Raw genomic sequence first — 23,597 nt, 5'->3', positions numbered from 1 at the left:
TAGTAAGGTTTCTACATTTAGGTACTTATTTATTTCCAAATATAATACATTTATATTTCCCAAGGTGGAGTGACAATTTATTATCATCAAACCAAGCCTTAAACTTTTTCAACTCATTCTCCACCATGTCCAGAAGCTGTTCTAGATTATCACCACTACTGAAGACAGTTGTATCATCTGCAAATAAAATACAATTTAATGATTGCGACACCCAATCTATATCATTAATATATAAAATAAACAACAAGGGACCAAGCACAGAGCCTTGTGGCACTCCACAAGTAATTTCCCGAAGTACAGAGTCAGTGTTATTGAACTGAACATATTGAAATCTTCCCTGTAAATAACTTTTTATCCAGTCATATGCAAAACCTCTGATCCCATATTTTTGTAATTTAGTTAGTAATATTGCATGATTCACCGTGTCAAACGCTTTCTGTAGATCAAAGAAAATGGCAACTGTATATTGTTTTCTATCAATTGCCGTCGCTGTACTTTCAACAAAATCCATCAATGCCAGTGATGTAGTCTGAGATTTTCTGAATCCATATTGCTCCTCACAAAGTATCGCATGCTTTAATAAATAGTCATGCAATCTCTTAGCAAATATTTTTTCTAGAATTTTGGAAAATTGTGGTAGGACTGAAATAGGTCTATAATTAGAAAAAACATGTTTGTCACCAGTTTTAAACAAGGGTATTACTTTAGCTATTTTCATTTGAGAGGGAAATTTACCAGTACTTAATGACATATTGCAAATGTGGTTGAAAGGTTTTCTTATACAATCAATAATTATTTTCAATAAAGCCATATCCAGATTATTATAGTCAGTCGATTTCTTACTTTTTAGTGCAGCAGATAACAGAATATTTACAATGGAATCGTTCAGATGGTGAAACAAGCACCAAATTCGGCACAAATACTCCTTAAACATTAGTCTTTTGAAAAAACCCGCTTGCCACTTGAATTTTCAAAAGGCAGCCAGGTAGGGGTAAATTGAGGATTTACACAGGGGTCAAAAATTTAAAATGCTCTCATCATATTGAAACCTATACCACATTATTTGTCTGATCATAACGATTCCAAAAAGGTATAGTTTGGGCTATCTACGAATGAGTTCTGGAGTTATGGGGTAAAAACAGCAAGAATGGTGACAAAGGTGAGTTTCAGTTTGTACAGGGGTCAAAAGTTAAAGTTACTCCAAGTTTGGTAAAAGGTGATGCAAATTATTATTTGAGTTAATAGGATTTCAAAAAGGAATAGTTTGCACCATGTGCCATCCATTTTGTTTGCATTTTGTTTGTTAAATGTGGACGTGTGTTTGTTTTGTTTGTTTTTAGATGATCATTTGTGTTTATGTGCATTCTGTTTGTTAAATATGGACATGTGTTTGTTTTTCTTTGTTTTTAGATGATCATTTGTGTATGTTTTATTGTTTGTTAAAAACGCACGTGTGTGCGTTTTTGTTTGTTTTTAGCCGATCATCCATGTTTGTGTGTTTTGTTTATTTGTTAAATGGGGACATGTTTTTGTTTTTGTTTGTGTTAAGATGATCATTGGTGTTTTTGTGTGTTTCTTTTGTTTGTTACATGTTGATGTGTGTTTGTTTTTATATGATCATTCTTGTTTGTGTGTTTTGTTTGTTCAAATGGGACGTGTTTGTTTTTGTTTTTAGATGACCATTCGTGTTTGTGTGCATTTTGTTTGTTAAATGGGGACGTGTGTTTGTTTTTGTTTGTTTTTAGCTAATCATTAGTGTTTGTGTGTGCTTTGTTTATTTGTTAAATGGGGATGTGTGTTTGTTTTGAGATGATCATTGAATCTGCTGTGACGACCCCAAGTGCAAACAAGGGAACAGCCGAAGGGACTTACTGTTCGTGTTTGTGTGTCTTGTTTGTTTGTTAAATGGGGATGTGTGATTGTTTTTGTTTTTTGACCATCCATGTTTGTGTGTGTTTTGTTTGTTTGTTAAATGGGGATGTGTGTTTGTTTTTTGACCGTCCATGTCTGTGTGTGTTTTGTTTGTTTGTTAAATGGGGATGTGTGTTTGTTTTTGTTTTTGACCATCCATGTTTGTGTGTGTTTTGTTTGTTTGTTAAATGGGGATGTGTGTTTGTTTTTTGCCCATCCATGTCTGTGTGTGTTTTGTTTGTTTGTTAAATGGGGATGTGTGTTTGTTTTTGTTGTTGACCATCCATGTTTGTGTGTGTTTTGTTTGTTTGTTAAATGGGGATGTGTGTTTGTTTTTTGACCATCCATGTTTGTGTGTGTTTTGTTTGTTTGTTAAATGGGGATGTGTGTTTGTTTTTTGACCATCCATGTTTGTGTGTGTTTTGTTTGTTTGTTAAATGGGGATGTGTGTTTGTTTTTTGACCGTCCATGTCTGTGTGTGTTTTGTTTGTTTGTTAAATGGGGATGTGTGATTGTTTTTGTTTTTTGACCGTCCATGTCTGTGTGTGTTTTGTTTGTTTGTTAAATGGGGATGTGTGATTGTTTTTGTTTTTTGACCGTCCATGTCTGTGTGTGTTTTGTTTGTTTGTTAAATGGGGATGTGTGATTGTGTTTGTTTTTTGACCGTCCATGTCTGTGTGTGTTTTGTTTGTTTGTTAAATGGGGATGTGTGTTTGTTTTTGTTTTTGACCATCCATGTTTGTGTGTGTTTTGTTTGTTTGTTAAATGGGGTTGTGTGTTTGTTTTTTGACCATCCATGTCTGTGTGTGTTTTGTTTGTTTGTTAAATGGGGATGTGTGTTTGTTTTTGTTTTTGACCATCCATGTTTGTGTGTGTTTTGTTTGTTTGTTAAATGGGGTTGTGTGTTTGTTTTTTGACCATCCATGTTTGTGTGTGTTTTGTTTGTTTGTTAAATGGAGACGTGTTTGTTTTAATTTGTTTTTAGATGATCATTCGTGTTTGTCTTTGTTAAATGGGGAACAAGTTGTTTGGTGTGATTATTGATGATAGATTTAACTGGAAAGCTCATATTCAACATATTCAGAAGAAAACATCCAAAAGTACTGCAGTATTAAATAAGGCAAAGCACATTCTTGATGGTAAATCAATCAATCAATTTTTTTTTTATATAGCGCCAAATCACAACAAACAGTTGCCCCAAGGCGCTTTATATTGTAAGGCAAGGCCATACAATAATTATGTAAAACCCCAACGGTCAAAACGACCCCCTATGAGCAAGCACTTGGCTACAGTGGGAAGGAAAAACTCCCTTTTAGCAGGAAGAAACCTCCAGCAGAACCAGGCTCAGGGTGGGCAGTCTTCTGCTGGGACTGGTTGGGGCTGAGGGAGAGAACCAGGAAAAAGACATGCTGTGGAGGGGAGCAGAGATCGATCACTAATGATTAAATGCAGAGTGGTGCATACAGAGCAAAAAGAGAAAGAAACACTCAGTGCATCATGGGAACCCCCCAGCAGTCTAAGTCTATAGCAGCATAACTAAGGGATGGTTCAGGGTCACCCGATCCAGCCCTAACTATAAGCTTTAGCAAAAAGGAAAGTTTTAAGCCTAATCTTAAAAGTAGAGAGGGTGTCTGTCTCCCTGATCTGAATTGGGAGCTGGTTCCACAGGAGAGGAGCCTGAAAGCTGAAGGCTCTGCCTCCCATTCTACTCTTACAAACCCTAGGAACTACAAGTAAGCCTGCAGTCTGAGAGCGAAGCGCTCTATTGGGGTGATATGGTACTACGAGGTCCCTAAGATAAGATGGGACCTGATTATTCAAAACCTTATAAGTAAGAAGAATAATTTTAAATTCTATTCTAGAATTAACAGGAAGCCAATGAAGAGAGGCCAATATGGGTGAGATATGCTCTCTCCTTCTAGTCCCCGTCAGTACTCTAGCTGCAGCATTTTGAATTAACTGAAGGCTTTTTAGGGAACTTTTAGGACAACCTGATAATAATGAATTACAATAGTCCAGCCTAGAGGAAATAAATGCATGAATTAGTTTTTCAGCATCACTCTGAGACAAGACCTTTCTGATTTTAGAGATATTGCGTAAATGCAAAAAAGCAGTCCTACATATTTGTTTAATATGCGCTTTGAATGACATATCCTGATCAAAAATGACTCCAAGATTTCTCACAGTATTACTAGAGGCCAGGGCAATGCCATCCAGAGTAAGGATCTGGTTAGACACCATGTTTCTAAGATTTGTGGGGCCAAGTACAATAACTTCAGTTTTATCTGAGTTTAAAAGCAGGAAATTAGAGGTCATCCATGTCTTTATGTCTGTAAGACAATCCTGCAGTTTAGCTAATTGGTGTGTGTCCTCTGGCTTCATGGATAGATAAAGCTGGGTATCATCTGCGTAACAATGAAAATTTAAGCAATACCGTCTAATAATACTACCTAAGGGAAGCATGTATAAAGTGAATAAAATTGGTCCTAGCACAGAACCTTGTGGAACTCCATAATTAACCCTAGTCTGTGAAGAAGATTCCCCATGTACATGAACAAATTGTAATCTATTAGACAAATATGATTCAAACCACCGCAGCGCAGTGCCTTTAATACCTATGGCATGCTCAACTCCACTCCTCTTTCCATGACAAAAACTCCTGTAACAGTGAAATGTGCCGTTCATTTCTAAACTGGACGCTGTCTTGATCCGGTATGTCATCTGACTAGCACAGGAATTGCGGAAGACGTGGACTTCAGCACTTTTTCGGCACATTGAGACAGACATGCGGAGGAGTTCCGCGCGTCGCGGTGGAGTCGCATGGTGCAAATTAACACCATGATGAAGCCTCACAGGACATGTTCTGGCATGTCCAGGCTCATCCACAATTTCTCGGATAATCATACGACTGAAAAGCAACCGGAAACCGTCTGAAATCCACCTGAAAGCCGTCCTGTGAGACCAACATGGAGGTGGTTTTGTGCCGCGTAATGAACGGCTCCGTGGCGCGTCCCTCCGCTTTTCTTTCCATGAAAAAAACTCCTGTAACAGTGGAATGTGCCGAAAAGTGCTGATGTCCACGTCTCCTGCCTTTTTGTGAAAGTCAGATGACGTCCTGGATCAACAAAGCCTTAACGTTGGAAATGATCTGGTTGTTTCAGCGGGGTGTGAGCCTGTCGATCGGCGCTCGGAGCGCGGCGCGCTCTTAGACGCTGTGGGCCGTCCTTAAAGTGGCAGTAACACTCCTTAATCTGTGTAATCCCCATAAAATCGTCGCTGAAAGCCATCTAAATTTTCCGAATGGTGTCCAGCTGGAGGTTTCTCACAGTTTCTGGAAAAAAATTGATGCAGCAAAGCTCCAAATCGTTCATTTATTTGCGATAAAAAAACGACGAGAGGGTGGACCACTGCTCACACAAAGCCTGCTCACAGGCGAATGACGCAACCGACAGGCGTGAAAAAACTCACGCATGCTCACGAAGGTTCAAGCTTGGCTGATGCAATCACACGTAATTCAAATCCATATGGTTTTTGAAAAAAATAAAAAGGTCCGATACTTTTCTAACAGACCTTGTACTTTGCTGAAGTCTGGGGAAATAACTATAAAACTACAGTGCAACTATTATTTATCCCTCAAAAAAGAGCATTAAGAATAATTCACAATGCAGGTTATCGGGATCATAACAACTCAATGTTCATTAAATCAAAGATATTAAAACTTTATGATATGATTTCTTTCAAGGCTGTTCAATTGATGTATAAAGCAAAAAATAAGCAATTACCAGTTAGAATTCAAAAAGATTTTATGCAAAGAGAAGGAATGTATAATTTAAGGGGTTTGTATCATTTTAAAATCGCGGGCGCTCAAACGACCAGGAAATGCTTCTGTGTCTCCATTTGTGGTCCTAAAAAATGGAATAATCTACCTGAGAAACTCAAGTGATGTTCAGATCTCAACCGGTTCAAATATTTATACAAAGAAATGGTGTTCTCCGGATATGTGTTAGATGAAAGTGGTTGTGTTGTATGAAGGTATTGTTATACTTGAACCTTTTCTATTGAAATATATAGATGGTAACCAGCTTGTATTGGGAGCTGTTGGGAAATATTTGTTTTCTTTTAAGTGTAATTATGAGCTGCTGTTGTTCAGATTTTGTTTAGAAATGAACATTTATGAACAGGCACATATGCCTGGTTTGATTTGATTTCATGGAGGGGTGTAGGCGTTGATAAGCTTTGCTTCTGCCACGACTTTAGGCACCATGTACATTATTTATTTTTTCTTATTGTCTTTTTTCTTTGACTACTTTGTTTATGAGTTTTGTTGTTGTATATGAGTGAAACTTTGTTGCATGGGTGTCTAATAAATTCAAATAAATTCAATTAAAAAAATTCAAATTTAAATAAAGGGACGTATGTTTGTTTTTAGATGATCATTCTTTTTTGTGTGTGTTTTGGTTAAAAAGGGATATGTCTTTGTTTTTCTTTGTTTTTAGATGGTTAGCCATGTTTTTGTGTTTTTTTTTCTTTGTTAAATGGGCACGTGTTTGATTTTAGCTGATCATTCGTGTTTGTGTGTGCTTTGTTTATTTGTTAAAAGGGGACGTGTTTTTGTTTGTTTTTATATGATCATTGACGTGTTTCTAGATGGTCATTCATGTTTGTGTGTTTCTTTTCTTTGTTAAATTGGGACGTGTGTTTGTTTTTGCTTGTTTTTAGGTGATCATGTTTGTGTGTTTTGTTTTTCATCAAATGGTGATGTGTGATGTGTGTTGAAATATGATCATTTGTGTTTGTGTGTCTTGTTTGTTTGTTAAATGGGGACGTGTGTTTGTTTTTGTTTTTTGACCATTCATGTTTGTTTGTATTTTGTTTGTTTGTTAAATGGGGACATGTGTTTGTTTTTGTTTCTTTTTAGATGATCATTCATGTTTGTGTGTTTCTTTTCTTTGTTAAATGGAGATGTGTGTTTGTTTTTGTTTGTTAATCATTCTTGTTTGTGTTTTGTTTGTTTGTTAAATGGGGACGTGTTTTTGTTTGTGTTTGCTTTTAAATGATCATTGGTGTGTTTTAGATGGTCATTCATGTTTGTGTGTTTCTTTTCTTTGTTAAATGGAGATTTGTGTTTGTTTTTGTTTGTTAATCATTCTTGTTTCTCTGTGTTTTGTTTGTTTGTTAAATGGGGACGTGTTTTTGTTTGTGTTTGCTTTTAAATGATCATTGGTGTGTTTTAGATGGTCATTCATGTTTGTGTGTTTCTTTTCTTTGTTAAATGGAGATTTGTGTTTGTTTTTGTTTGTTAATCATTCTTGTTTCTCTGTGTTTTGTTTGTTTGTTAAATGGGGACGTGTTTTTGTTTGTGTTTGCTTTTAAATGATCATTGGTGTGTTTTAGATGGTCATTCATGTTTGTGTGTTTCTTTTCTTTGTTAAATGGAGATGTGTGTTTGTTTTTGTTTGTTAATCATTCTTGTTTGTCTGTGTTTTGTTTGTTTGTTAAATGGGGACGTGTTTTTGTTTGTGTTTGCTTTTAAATGATCATTGGTGTGTTTTAGATGGTCATTCATGTTTGTGTGTTTCTTTTCTTTGTTAAATGGAGATTTGTGTTGTTTTTGTTTGTTAATCATTCTTGTTTCTCTGTGTTTTGTTTGTTTGTTAAATGGGGACGTGTTTTTGTTTGTGTTTGCTTTTAAATGATCATTGGTGTGTTTTAGATGGTCATTCATGTTTGTGTGTTTCTTTTCTTTGTTAAATGGAGATGTGTGTTTGTTTTTGTTTGTTAATCATTCTTGTTTGTCTGTGTTTTGTTTGTTTGTTAAATGGGGACGTGTTTTTGTTTGTGTTTGCTTTTAAGTGATCATTGGTGTGTTTTAGATGGTCATTCATGTTTGTGTGTTTCTTTTCTTTGTTAAATGGAGACGTGTGTTTGTTTTTGCTTCTTTTTCGGTGATTGTGTTTGTGTGTTTTGTTTTTGTTCAATGGTGATGCGCGTTTTTAAATGATCATTCATGTTTATTAACTGGGGATTAGGGTGGTCCATAAAAATGGTCAAAATTTTTTTTCAAAAAACTTCAAGTCTCACCCTCTAAATTTGTTGTACCTAACATAAAAACACATCATGTACAATTTCATAAAACTCTAATCATTTTTACTGGTAGCACACAGCCCTTAAAGATTTTGCTCCCAATAACTTTGTCATATAGTATGGTCATTTCCAGATATTTCCAAATTATTTCTGTCAGTTTAATATTGATATATCAGGACAGAAATTATGGCAATACATTGGAAAATCAAATCTTTTCATATCCCATAAAATAGTTAACACTAAAACATGAATTGTGAGATGCAGTTCTTCTCGTACATGTATCATGCTCCTACAATACCTACATACTGGGGTAGCGAAGATTTTGTAACAATCAAACATTGCATTTTCATTTTATTGATGAAATACTGTTTCATTATTGATACATTTAAATAAGTCTATGCTTTATATATTTCCACATATATTTTGATCTAGCTCCAAACAATAATATTCTTTATGCCTTGCAGTACTTAATATTCAAAAAGGTATGAATCAGCACAAGAACCAATTATACAGCTGTGTAACATAATTTACATGATAATGATATTTAAGTTGCTTGCATCATGACCAAGACTTGCTGCCGTTTCATTCAGAATATAGGTGGCACTTCTGTCTGTTGTTTTGGTCCTATCCAATGCTGCTGCAAGTCCTGGTGTTACAACAGCTTTAATTTTACTGGCTTTTTGTGGCACTGGCATAACAAATTCTTCATCTGGACTTTCTGTGTTCTCTTCACTCTGGCTGGAGACAGTGTCAGGTAGTGAGACATTAGATGGTCCAGGCTCCTCCAGTTTCTCTTTGTATTTTGCTTCTGCAGCTTTCCTTTTTCCTCTCTTTGTTCTTTGGCAGTTTGTATTTTATCTATGCCTGCCATGCATCCCCTTCTACCTTTCTCTCGCTGAGCAAGTAGGAACTGTCTGTCATCTTCAAACTTTATCATTGTTAGGACATCCTGATGTGCCATGTCAAACAAGTCCTCCAAAGATTCACAAAACACTGTTTCATCTTTCTTCTGCTTGTCTGTATTGCGATTCTTGGTCTTTTTCAATGTTTTCCATTTTCCAAACACCTTTTCTAACTTTGTGATCAGGTGCTGCTTTGCCCTCAGTGGGATTCTAGCTCTCTCCCAAAAAGGAATTGCCATGTCTATAGAGGTCACAGCAGCATCATGGACAGTTTTCTTCAAATCAGTGTGTTTGAAGAAAAATACCTTGAGTATTTGCCCATTTGAGGGCATACAAGCCATACAATAATTATGTAAAACCCCAACGGTCAAAACGACCTCCTGTGAGCAAGCACTTGGTGACACTGGGAAAGAAAAACTCCCTTTTAACAGGAAGAAACCTCCAGCAGAACCAGGCTCAGGGAGGGGCAGTCTTCTGCTGGGACTGGTTGGGGCTGAGGGAGAGAACCAGGAAAAAGACATGCTGTGGAGGGGAGCAGAGATCGATCACTAATGATTAAATGCAGAGTGGTGCATACAGAGCAAAAAGAGAAAGACACACTCAGTGCATCATGGGAACCCCCCAGCAGTCTAAGTCTATAGCAGCATAACTAAGGGATGGTTCAGGGTCACCTGATCCAGCCCTAACTATAAGCTTTAGCAAAAAGGAAAGTTTTAAGCCTAATCTTAAAAGTAGAGAGGGTGTCTGTCTCCCTGATCTGAATTGGGAGCTGGTTCCACAGGAGAGGAGCCTGAAAGCTGAAGGCTCTGCCTCCCATTCTACTCTTACAAACCCTAGGAACTACAAGTAAGCCTGCAGTCTGAGAGCGAAGCGCTCTATTGGGGTGATATGGTACTACGAGGTCCCTAAGATAAGATGGGACCTGATTATTCAAAACCTTATAAGTAAGAAGAATAATTTTAAATTCTATTCTAGAATTAACAGGAAGCCAATGAAGAGAGGCCAATATGGGTGAGATATGCTCTCTCCTTCTAGTCCCCGTCAGTACTCTAGCTGCAGCATTTTGAATTAACTGAAGGCTTTTTAGGGAACTTTTAGGACAACCTGATAATAATGAATTACAATAGTCCAGCCTAGAGGAAATAAATGCATGAATTAGTTTTTCAGCATCACTCTGAGACAAGACCTTTCTGATTTTAGAGATATTGCGTAAATGCAAAAAAGCAGTCCTACATATTTGTTTAATATGCGCTTTGAATGACATATCCTGATCAAAAATGACTCCAAGATTTCTCACAGTATTACTAGAGGCCAGGGCAATGCCATCCAGAGTAAGGATCTGGTTAGACACCATGTTTCTAAGATTTGTGGGGCCAAGTACAATAACTTCAGTTTTATCTGAGTTTAAAAGCAGGAAATTAGAGGTCATCCATGTCTTTATGTCTGTAAGACAATCCTGCAGTTTAGCTAATTGGTGTGTGTCCTCTGGCTTCATGGATAGATAAAGCTGGGTATCATCTGCGTAACAATGAAAATTTAAGCAATACCGTCTAATAATACTACCTAAGGGAAGCATGTATAAAGTGAATAAAATTGGTCCTAGCACAGAACCTTGTGGAACTCCATAATTAACCCTAGTCTGTGAAGAAGATTCCCCATGTACATGAACAAATTGTAATCTATTAGACAAATATGATTCAAACCACCGCAGCGCAGTGCCTTTAATACCTATGGCATGCTCTAATCTCTGTAATAAAATTTTATGGTCAACAGTATCAAAAGCAGCACTGAGGTCTAACAGAACAAGCACAGAGATGAGTCCACTGTCCGAGGCCATAAGAAGATCATTTGTAACCTTCACTAATGCTGTTTCTGTACTATGATGAATTCTAAAACCTGACTGAAACTCTTCAAATAGACCATTCCTCTGCAGATGATCAGTTAGCTGTTTTACAACTACCCTTTCAAGAATTTTTGAGAGAAAAGGAAGGTTGGAGATTGGCCTATAATTAGCTAAGATAGCTGGGTCAAGTGATGGCTTTTTAAGTAATGGTTTAATTACTGCCACCTTAAAAGCCTGTGGTACATAGCCAACTAACAAAGATAGATTGATCATATTTAAGATTGAAGCATTAAATAATGGTAGGGCTTCCTTGAGCAGCCTGGTAGGAATGGGGTCTAATAAACATGTTGATGGTTTGGATGAAGTAACTAATGAAAATAACTCAGACAGAACAATCGGAGAGAATGAGTCTAACCAAATACCGGCATCACTGAAAGCAGCCAAAGATAACGATACGTCTTTGGGATGGTTATGAGTAATTTTTTTCTCTAATAGTTAAAATTTTGTTAGCAAAGAAAGTCATGAAGTCATTACTAGTTAAAGTTAATGGAATACTCAGCTCAATAGAGCTCTGACTCTTTGTCAGCCTGGCTACAGTGCTGAAAAGAAACCTGGGGTTGTTCTTATTTTCTTCAATTAGTGATGAGTAGAAAGATGTCCTAGCTTTACGGAGGGCTTTTTTATAGAGCAACAGACTCTTTTTCCAGGCTAAGTGAAGATCTTCTAAATTAGTGAGACGCCATTTCCTCTCCAACTTACGGGTTATCTGCTTTAAGCTACGAGTTTGTGAGTTATACCACGGAGTCAGACACTTCTGATTTAAAGCTCTCTTTTTCAGAGGAGCTACAGCATCCAAAGTTGTCTTCAATGAGGATGTAAAACTATTGACGAGATACTCTATCTCACTTACAGAGTTTAGGTAGCTACTCTGCACTGTGTTGGTATATGGCATTAGAGAACATAAAGAAGGAATCATATCCTTAAACCTAGTTACAGCGCTTTCTGAAAGACTTCTAGTGTAATGAAACTTATTCCCCACTGCTGGGTAGTCCATCAGAGTAAATGTAAATGTTATTAAGAAATGATCAGACAGCAGGGAGTTTTCAGGGAATACTGTTAAGTCTTCTATTTCCATACCATAAGTCAGAACAAGATCTAAGATATGATTAAAGTGGTGGGTGGACTCATTTACTTTTTGAGCAAAGCCAATAGAGTCTAATAATAGATTAAATGCAGTGTTGAGGCTGTCATTCTCAGCATCTGTGTGGATGTTAAAATCACCCACTATAATTATCTTATCTGAGCTAAGCACTAAGTCAGACAAAAGGTCTGAAAATTCACAGAGAAACTCACAGTAACGACCAGGTGGACGATAGATAATAACAAATAAAACTGGTTTTTGGGACTTCCAATTTGGATGGACAAGACTAAGAGTCAAGCTTTCAAATGAATTAAAGCTCTGTCTGGGTTTTTGATTAATTAATAAGCTGGAATGGAAGATTGCTGCTAATCCTCCTCCTCGGCCCGTGCTACGAGCGTTCTGACAGTTAGTGTGACTCGGGGGTGTTGACTCATTTAAACTAACATATTCATCCTGCTGTAACCAGGTTTCTGTAAGGCAGAATAAATCAATATGTTGATCAATTATTATATCATTTACCAACAGGGACTTAGAAGAGAGAGACCTAATGTTTAATAGACCACATTTAACTGTTTTAGTCTGTGGTGCAGTTGAAGGTGCTATATTATTTTTTCTTTTTGAATTTTTATGCTTAAATAGATTTTTGCTGGTTATTGGTGGTCTGGGAGCAGACACCGTCTCTACGGGGATGGGGTAATGAGGGGATGGCAGGGGGAGAGAAGCTGCAGAGAGGTGTGTAACACTACAACTCTGCTTCCTGGTCCCAACCCTGGATAGTCACGGTTTGGAGGATTTAAGAAAATTGGCCAGATTTCTAGAAATGAGAGCTGCTCCATCCAAAGTGGGATGGGTGCCGTCTCTCCTAACAAGACCAGGTTTTCCCCAGAAGCTTTGCCAATTATCTATGAAGCCCACCTCATTTTTTGGACACCACTCAGACAGCCAGCAATTCAGGGAGAACATGCGGCTAAACATGTCACTCCCGGTCCGGTTGGGGAGGGGCCCAGAGAAAACTACAGAGTCCGACATTGTTTTTGCAAAGTTACACACCGATTTAATGTTAATTTTAGTGACCTCCGATTGGCGTAACCGGGTGTCATTACTGCCGACGTGAATTACAATCTTACCAAATTTACGCTTAGCCTTAGCCAGCAGTTTCAAATTTCCTTCAATGTCACCTGCTCTGGCCCCCGGAAGACAATTGACTATGGTTGCTGGTGTTGCTAACTTCACATTTCTCAAAACAGAGTCGCCAATAACCAGAGTTTGATCCTCGGCGGGTGTGTCGCTGAGTGGGGAAAAACGGTTAGAAATGTGAACGGGTTGGTGGTGTACACGGGGCTTCTGTTTAGAACTACGCTTCCTCCTCACAGTCACCCAGTCGGCCTGCTTTCCCGGCTGCTCGGGATCTGCCAGGGGGGAACTAACGGCGGCTAAGCTACCTTGGTCCGCACCGACTACAGGGGCCTGGCTAGCTGTAGAATTTTCCACGGTGCAGAGCCGAGTCTCCAATTCGCCCAGCCTGGCCTCCAAAGCTACGAATAAGCTACACTTATTACAAGTACCATTACTGCTAAAGGAGGCCGAGGAATAACTAAACATTTCACACCCAGAGCAGAAAAGTGCAGGAGAGACAGGAGAAGCCGCCATGCTAAATCGGCTAAGAGCTAGTAGCTGCGCTAAGCTAGCGGATTCCTAAAAACACGCAAAGTGAATAATGTGTAAATAATTTAGAGGTGATTCAGCAGAAGGAGTGCTTTAGTTAAGGCACGTAAAGATTACACTGGGAAACAAATCGTAATCTAGATAACTAGCTCAATCTAACTGCGCAGATTAAACAGCTAACAGATACAGAAAAACACCGCTGTGCTCCGGAACAGGAAGTGATACAATACCGCAGTGAGAGACAACCATTAAGTTTCCAGTTAATGGTTAAGCATGTTAAGTCAGCAAGTGTCTCTTTTTACATTCATCTCATGTTAGATTCACCATAACCAAAGATCTGAAAGAAAAGAAGCTGTGAATTGAAGCAAAATTTTCAGCTTGTAGCCTAAAATAACATTTTTGAAAGTATGTTGTTTGTGAGAAATATTTAAACCCAGGTATAGTTTTAAATTGAATATAAAATTATACTTTAGTTACACTCAGGTGGTTAACTTCTATCCTCTTTATAAGTGATGTGATTAGATACTGGATAATGGATAACCTATTGCACGGGCACTCGGGCAGCGATAACTGATATATTTACAACCTTCAGCTATGATGTGCTACCTCTAAATATTAATGTATGACAAAAATATTTGGCAGGCTTTCTTTTTCCCAAAGCATCATAAAATGAAGGGGTGAGAGTAATGAATTTCCAACTTTTATTTTTTTTGAACCACCCTACTGGGGATGTTGCATGTTTTTGTTTCTTTTTCGATGATCATTCGTATTTGTGTGTTTTTTAGATGATCACTCACGTGTGCGTCTGCAGCCTCAGGATGGAGAAAGCTCGTCCGACTACATCAACGCTAACTATGTTGATGTGAGTAACTCACATGCTTTACTTTTATTCACTTACTGTTTCTATGACAACACTGGCCATCAGCCATATTGACCTACCAGACTGTCGGTCTGGTCTCAGCTGACTTCACATTTACTGTCTGTTGTGACACACAAAAAAGTTTTTCTGCCAATAAAAATCAAAAAGCTCACACGGCAAAATATGACAAAAAATAATCACATAATTCAGATTATGTGGATGAGGGGAGTAGGTTCTTCTTTTGAGGTTTTTTTTTTTTATATATTTGTGGAATCGATACTGTCTCTGTCAGAGTTCAACATGTTGATTTATTCATCACAGTTGAGATTGAACACAATGATTACAGGTCACGATTGGGATAGAACCCACTGCTTACCATTTGCTGTCAGGCTTGAACCCACTGCTTACTGGTTGTTGTCACGTGAGCCCACTTATTACCAGTCGTAGTCGGGATTGAATCCACTGATTACCGGTTGAAGTTAGGTTGGTGGATGTTTGTCATTAACACCGCCTGTGTTATGGGACAGAGTTTAATGACGTTTTGTAAATATTGGAGTTCTGTCCGAGAAAAGCCATGAGGCTGATTGATTTGCTAAAGAGGGTGCTGTGAGGTTCTTTTATTTTCAGATTTACCTCAGAAACCTGTTACTATGCTCATGCTAACATGTCAACAGTGTCCCTAACACTACCATGTTAGCAACTACATGCTAATATCTGTGTGAATAAATGGACTGTATCTATATAGTGCTCTTCCATCTCCATCAGAAGCTCAAGGTGCTTTCCAATTTTGCCTCACAAACACCTGATTATGAATTTCTACTTGAATATTACTGATAAATATTGCTGTATTATTGCTACACTATGATAATGCTTGTAAATATGCGTATATAACACTAATGCTAGCTTTCTTACTCATCCTAACGTCTTCTCAATAAAAAATAGCAGAATTATAAATAATTGTCATTGTCTTACCAAAGACATTATCATTGTCTTATGTTAGCATTGTTAGTATGCAAGTAGCACTTTGTTAGATAGCAGGAAACACAAACATTACCATTAGCATCACATTAGTGAAAACATGTAAATGTGTGACAAGCAAGCTGTCATGCTAATGATAACTGGCTAATTGTAAAAGTGTCATCTGTCAGAAAGTAGTTTGACTTCAAAGTTACAAATGTTTTGCACGCTAATTGTGACATCATGTTGCAGAAAGGCTAAAACAAGCATAGCACTTTTTACATGCTAATATGCTTTTTCTCCATTAACATACTGCTACTGTTAGCAAACAAACAAACATGTTAAGTGACATGGATGTGTTTGATTTCTATTATTCACAGGGTTACCACAGACCCAATCACTACATCGCCACCCAGGGTAAGAACCCACCACAAACAGCGCCGTGGCTAATCCAGGTCTGTGTCGGGTCAAATTACACGTCTGTCAGACACTCTTTTCTTCATCATAATTAAAACTACATTTATGTGATTTTTACCAAATTTGAACTGGACCATCCACTTAACTCAACACATTCTTGTTTGTTAACCCTTCCAGCTTGAAATTCTCACTCTGTTAGCGACGTGATTACATCTGCAACAGCTGGTTGATTTTATCACTAACTAAAACGTAATGTTTCTGTGAAGACTCTCAGTTGTCCAGGTGGTTTCCATAGTAGAGAAGCTTGAATCTTCGACTGGACTGGGTTGCTTGACACAAGGACGTTTCGCTTCAAATCGCAGAAACTTCTGCGAGTTTTAAACCTAACCAGACCCCTCCTACCGAGAGGCAGACTGCTATTGGCCAGTGACTAAACAGTTACTTTAATTAGCACCTATTGTGCTCTAGTTAGCTCTCGTCTGGCATCCTCACGTGCGAACTTGATATTGGAGTCCACCGAGTTGATGTGTTCTGTAAAGGCCTCCACTTCCTGTTGCTTGATTTTAACCCATGTGTCATCGACATATCTGAACCAGTGACTGGGGGAGATGCCCGTGAACAACGTCAAGGCTCTCCACTAGCTCCATGTATAGATTGGCCACAGTGGGGGATACCGGAGACCCCATCAACTCGGTGGACTCCAGTATCAAGTTCACACGTGAGGATGCCAGAAACAACCATTTAGCCTTCTTGTACTGTGATGTTACGATTGGAGAGAACAGGCAGCTCCAGACAGGGGTTTACAGAAAACCCACTCACACTGACCAATATCTGCTCTTTGGCTCAAACCACCCCCTTGAACACAAACTCGGGGTGATCAGGACTCTTCAACACAGAGCCCTACAGGTGCCCACAACTGCAGAGGGAAGGGCTAAAGAACAACAACATGTCCGGAAAGCCCTCACAGTATGTGGGTACCCATGATGGTCCCTGGATAAAGTACAGAAGTCCCAGAGAACAAAGAGACCAGACAGACAGGAGATGGAGACTAGAAGAAGAGGAGTGTCTCTCCCTTATTTAGCAGGAGTAGGGGAAAAACTACAGAGGATCTTCAGACAGCACAAAATCCCAGTTTACTTTAAACCTGTTAACACCTTGAGACAGAAATTAGTTCACCCTAAGGACAGGATCCCTAGTTACAAACAGAGCAATGTAGTGTATTCTATCAGATGTCAGGAAAACTGTAACGAACACTACATAGGTGAGACTAAGCAGCTGTTACACAAAAGGCTATACCAGCACCGCAGAGAGGGCGCCAGTGGACCCTAGTCTGCAGTTCATCTCCACCTTAAAGACACTAACCACACGTTTGAGGACAAGGAAGTTAAAATCTTAGCCAGAGAGAACAAATGGTTTGAGAGAGGGGTGAAGGAGGCATTGTATGTGAAACAGTTGAAACCCAGCCTTACCGGGGAGGGGGTCTGAGACACGCTTTGTCCCCTGTTTACAATGGGGCACTCGGGTCAAAGCAGTTTCAGTCTTTTGTTCATGGTAATGAGTCATTTACGTCATCAGGAGAGCCATCAGGAGAGCCGTCAGGAGAGGTGTCAGTCCCATTGTTAGGAGGGACAGCTACCCTGTCATTAGGAGGGTGCTAACTAGAACACAACAGGTGCTAAATAAAGCAATTGTTTAGGCACTAGCCAATAGCAGTTAGGTTTAAAACTCCAGCTTTTGTGGCTTCTGTTTGTTCTTCTCTACAAGGGTCAAGACAGAAGTCAGACTACCAGAGCAAGAATTTTAGCTGAGGAAGCTTCTGTGATTTGAAGTGAAACGTCCTCGCATCAAGCAACCCAGTCCAGTCGAAGAGTCAAGCTTTTCTACAACTAAAACATAAGCAATGATATGCTGATAGCTTAGCTTAGCATATGCTGCTAGCCTAGCTTAGCATAAAGAATGTTATGCTGATAGCCTAGCTTACCATGTACAGTGATATGCTGCTAGCCTAGTTTAGCATAAAGAATGTTATGCTGCTAGCCTTGCAGAGGCATTAACAGGGCGGTTTGAGGGTTGTGGTCCAGGTCAGTGTTTGGACTCTTGGTTCTTCAAACAAATCTCGCTGAACCAGGATGTGTGTGTTCTTATGTGTTTAGGTCCCATGCAGGAAACCGTGTATGACTTCTGGAAGATGGTTTGGCAGGAAAATACGGCTGCCATCGTCATGGTTACCAACTTGGTGGAGGTGGGCCGGGTGAGGAAACCTGCTTCTTTTTACACTTTGATGAAGTTTGGACCACATTTCCCACAATGCATTTCTCATTCCTATCCAGGGTTTTCATGTATCCCATAATCCTTTGTGGGCCAGAGAGTCGCTGCAGTCAAAACAACATAGAGAATCCACATGATGACAGTTGTAAATTAATATTATACTACAAAAATGTATTTTTTATGCTTTTCGTCACGTTAATAAGAGACTGCTGCATGATACCCTGAAAACCTGCTAAAACAATTATAACAAATAATCCATGTCTGTTACGTTTAATCTGCGTGGAATTTAATAAACGCAAACCGAATTTCAGACACATTATATATATCAGTCTGGAACAAAGAGGACAAACACTGTCGTAAAGAACAATAATCAAGACGTTAAAGAGCAAACTTCACTTTCCCCCAGAACGACATGATCAGGAAGCGATTGTAGCTCACAGCAGCTCCCATTGAAAATAACGGAGAGACAGACTGTGATTCTCACATGTTTACATAAAACAAACACAATAACAACGTCTATAAACCCAGAGAATATATTCACAAGAGTTTTAGGCACAGTATAAAAATAGTTTTATGTTGTGATGTTAATGGTGTTGTCCGTGTGCAGCGGTTAAAGTGCAGCATGATCAGAGCATCTCAATGCAGTTCTCAATGTTACTGAGATCTCGCAGCGTGGCGACCTCTCTGAAGTTTTGCGGGATTTGAAACATGAAAAGGGCGGATGTTGTCAGCATCTGTTTCCTTGCATTTTTTTTTTTTTTTTTACTTTCTGAATTCTGATCTGGTCAGGAACTAACATTTTGACCTCATGGTGGCGCTAGGTTTACTTCAGGTGTGATGAATAATAACACGATCATCTACTTTAAAAACGGCAAATTTTGACCTTGTCACCACAACCTGAATGCATCGTCTGTCAGCTGCATCACCACAAAATTCTGCCCACGTAAGAAAACCAAAAGGATGGCCGGACAGTGCTAATGCTAATACACCAACAAGGCCCCATTTCAACACCGAAGTAATAACCAGCACCAAGTCTCCAAGTCAGCAGAGACTGGCATTCCTGGAGGCTGTGTTCTGGCTCCTACACTGTTCTGTTCTTGCATGGACTGGGTGTTGGACCGGGTGTTTGACTGGGTTTTGGACCGGGTGTTTGACTGGGTGTTGGACTCGGTGTTTGACTGGGTGTTGGACTCTGTGTTTGACTGGGTGTTTGACTGGATGTTGGACTCTGTTTGACTGGGTGTTGGACTGGGTGCTTGACTGTGTGTTGGACTTGGTGTTGGACTTGGTGTTTGACTGTGTGTTGGACTGTGTGTTGGACTCTGTGTTTGACTGGGTGTTGGACTTGGTGTTTGATTTGGTGTTGGACTGGGTGTTTGACTGGATGTTGGACTCAGTGTTTCACGGGATGTTGGATTGGGTGTTGGACTCTGTGTTTCACAGGGTGTTGGACTCAGTGTTGGACTGGGTGTTGGACTGGGTGTTGGATTGGGTGTTGGGTCAGCTTGTGTAAACCAACAACTTGGTTTTGTTGGTGACGAAAGGTTTCCTGACCTTGACTTCATGGACGATGCTGTGATCTTTGTGGACTCAGTGGATTATCTGAGTGAGGAATGATAGTCTTTAGGTTTGTGATGGTCATGGATTCTGACTAAGATCCAGGCTATCAGTATCTTCCTGGACTCGTCCAGCAGAAGTGTCTCTGTCTGTGGCTAAAGTGTTGAAATTACAAAGACATTCTCTGATCTCCTCAGGGACATTCCTGTCTCTGGGTCCTTGACCTTTGAGATCCAGAGACCTGGACCATACCAACCCAGACCATACCAACCTAGACCACACCGACACGGACCACACCAACTCAGTGTTTCAGTTTCAATTTATTTTTATTTATATAGAACCAAATCACAACAAAGTTGTCCCAAGGCGCTTCACACAAGTAAAGTTTAACCTTACTAACCCAGATCACACCGACCCAGACCATCCTGAGCCGGGTCATACTGACCTGCTCGGTGGAAACTAGGCTTAAGGTGATGAGTGGATCTGTGGAGGACCTGCACAGATTAACACAGTGTGTCATCGTGTCCATGTCAAGTCTCTGGACAACCATCCACCAGACTAACGTGTGATCAGGACAGACTGTGTCTCAGCAGAGCTCTGAGACATGACGATGAGACGAAAGAATTTCCATTGAAATGAAAAACAAGAGTCGCACAGACAGAAACCAGGAGCAGATTTTCCTCTTCAGTTCTCCTCTAACACTACAACAGCATCCTGTCCCAGGTGGACAAGAGACGACGAGACGTCAGCAGCTGAATCAGACAAACAAGAGTCATTCTTTAAACCCAGCAATGTGCTGGACAGGACACGGTGTCCAGCTGGAACCTGTCCATCTGTTTCCATATGAAAACAAAAGATCTCACTTCCTGAAAGTTCTGCAGCGAGCTCCATGTCCCACCGTTCATTACCCACAATGCACCAGAGATCTGTTCCTGTACTCCAGCAGAGCCACATAGGGGGACTGTGGGACAGATCGGGCTAATTCTCTCACTCTGTCTCTCCCAGACATGTCCACTCACGCTCACAGCAGACACACACACACACACACACACTTGCACACAAGTGTTCACACACACACACACACACACACTCATATGCATTCTCTGTCACACACACACACAGACGTGTCCCTTAAACCTGATTTGTTCTCACCCACCCTGCCGTCACCTTGTTGTTTCCCATGGCGACAGTGTAATTAGTTTAGCAGTAATTAGGTGTTAATGAGTGTTGGGGGCGGAGTCTGTAATGAGATTTTAATGTCTGCAGTTTTTTTCTGTTTGTGTTTAATTAATGAGTTAATAGTGTGTGTGTGTGTGTGTGTGTGTGTGTGTGTGTGTGTGTGTGTGTGTGTGTGTGTGTGTGTGTGTGTAGGTGAAGTGCTGTAAGTACTGGCCTGATGACACTGAGATCTACAGCGACATGAAGGTGACGCTGATCGAGACGCAGCTACTGTCTGAGTACGTGATCCGAACCTTCGCTGTGGAAAAGGTACAGTAACACACGCACACAGACATACACACACTCACACACACACATACACACACTCTCACACACACAAACACACACAGAGAGACACACACAGAGACACACACATACACAGACACTCACACACACACATACACAGACACTCTCACACACACACACAAACACACACAGACATACACACACACAAACACACACAGAGACACACACACACAGACATACACACAGAGACAAACACACATACACACACACACCCAGAGACACACACACACAGAGACAAACACACATACACTCACACACACACAGACAAACACACACACACACAGAGACAAACACACATACACTCACACACACAAACACACACAGAGACACACAGACACTCACACACACACACACAGACATACACACAGAGACAAACACACATACACACACACACACACACAGACACACACACACACACACACACATACACTCACACACACACACAGACAAACACACATACACTCACACACACACACACACACACAGACACACACACACACAGACATACACACAGAGACAAACACACATACACACACACACACACACACAGAGACACACACACAGAGACAAACACACAGACATACACACAGAGACAAACACACATACACTCACACACACACAGACATACACACAGAGACAAACACACATACACTCACACACACACACACACAGAGAGACACACACACACACACACACAGACATACACACAGAGACAAACACACATACACTCACTCACTCACACACACACACACACACACACACAGACATACACACAGAGACAAACACATACACTCACACACACACAGACACACACACACAGAGACAAACACACATACACTCACTCACACACACACACACACACACACACACACACACACAGACATACACACAGAGACAAACACATACACACACACAGACACACACACACAGAGACAAACACACATACACTCACACACACACAGACAAACACACATACACACACACACAGACAAACACACATACACAGACACTCACACACACACAGACACACACACACACACACACACAGACACACACACACAGAGACAAACACACATACACTCACTCACACACACACACACACACACACACACACACAGACATACACACAGAGACAAACACATACACACACACAGACACACACACACAGAGACAAACACACATACACTCACACACACACAGACAAACACACATACACACACACACAGACAAACACACATACACAGACACTCACACACACACAGACACACACACACACACAGACACACACACACAGAGACAAACACACATACACTCACACACACACACACAGACATACACACAGAGACAAACACATACACACACACAGACACACACACACAGAGACAAACACACATACACTCACACACACACAGACAAACACACATACACACACACACAGACAAACACACATACACAGACACTCACACACACACAGACACACACACACACACACAGACACACACACACAGAGACAAACACACATACACTCACTCACACACACACACACACACACACACACACACAGACATACACACAGAGACAAACACATACACACACACAGACACACACACACAGAGACAAACACACATACACTCACACACACACAGACAAACACACATACACACACACACAGACAAACACACATACACAGACACTCACACACACACAGACACAACACACACACACAGACACACACACACAGAGACAACACACATACACTCACACACACACAGACAAACACACATACACACACACACAGACAAACACACATACACAGACACTCACACACACACAGACACAGACACACTCACACACACACACACAGTCACACACAAACAAACACACAGATGCACACACACAGACAGACACACGCACACAAATGGGTCAGGTTTATGAGACAGGCGGAGTGCAGGAGACGACTGAGGTGGACATGTGGAGTTCCAAAGATGGACAGAGACAGACAGTCAGAGGAAGAACAGAAGAAGAAGTGAGGAATGTTTAGTTCAAAGACAGATGAGGATGAGATGAAGGCTGAAGGTGAATGGACAGAGTCCCAGAACCGTGTCCCCGTCAGACCTCTGAACCTCTGTGTCTCTCTGTCAGAGGGGCGTGGCCGAGATCAGAGAGATCCAACAGTTCCATTTCACCGGGTGGCCAGATCACGGTGTGCCGCTGCACGCCACCGGCCTGCTGGGCTTCATCCGCCGCATCAAAGCCAAAACCCCGCCCAGTGCCGGCCCCACCGTGGTGCACTGCAGGTACCGTGGTTTTCATTGACTCTGTTCATCATCACGAACATCCACAAAATGAAAACTTGGAGATGAAATTATTGACTTACATCAGTTTGAGTCAAACTGTGATGGAGGTCTTCTGCCCTCTGCTGGTCAGACAAATCATTTCATTCAGTTTTGTGGGGTGTGTGTGTGTGTG

The 23,597-nt window shown here is 40.4% G+C and overlaps 1 protein-coding gene across 1 annotated transcript in view; it reads left to right on the top strand.

The window, feature by feature from the left end:
* Window positions 1-23,597, top strand: part of ptprma (protein tyrosine phosphatase receptor type Ma) — a 535,684-nt gene that overhangs the window by 482,675 nt on the left and 29,412 nt on the right. The window contains exons 23-27 of the mRNA XM_034183087.1: window positions 14,332-14,408; window positions 15,743-15,779; window positions 17,933-18,030; window positions 20,976-21,092; window positions 23,271-23,425. Coding sequence (XP_034038978.1) covers window positions 14,332-14,408; window positions 15,743-15,779; window positions 17,933-18,030; window positions 20,976-21,092; window positions 23,271-23,425 — 484 coding nt within the window. The remainder of the gene's footprint in view (window positions 1-14,331; window positions 14,409-15,742; window positions 15,780-17,932; window positions 18,031-20,975; window positions 21,093-23,270; window positions 23,426-23,597) is intronic.

Source organism: Thalassophryne amazonica, chromosome 1 (genome assembly GCF_902500255.1).
Source record: "Thalassophryne amazonica chromosome 1, fThaAma1.1, whole genome shotgun sequence".
NCBI lineage: Eukaryota > Metazoa > Chordata > Actinopteri > Batrachoidiformes > Batrachoididae > Thalassophryne > Thalassophryne amazonica.
The sequence above is the reverse complement of the archived record's forward strand: the minus strand, read 5'-3'. Positions and strand labels throughout refer to the sequence as shown.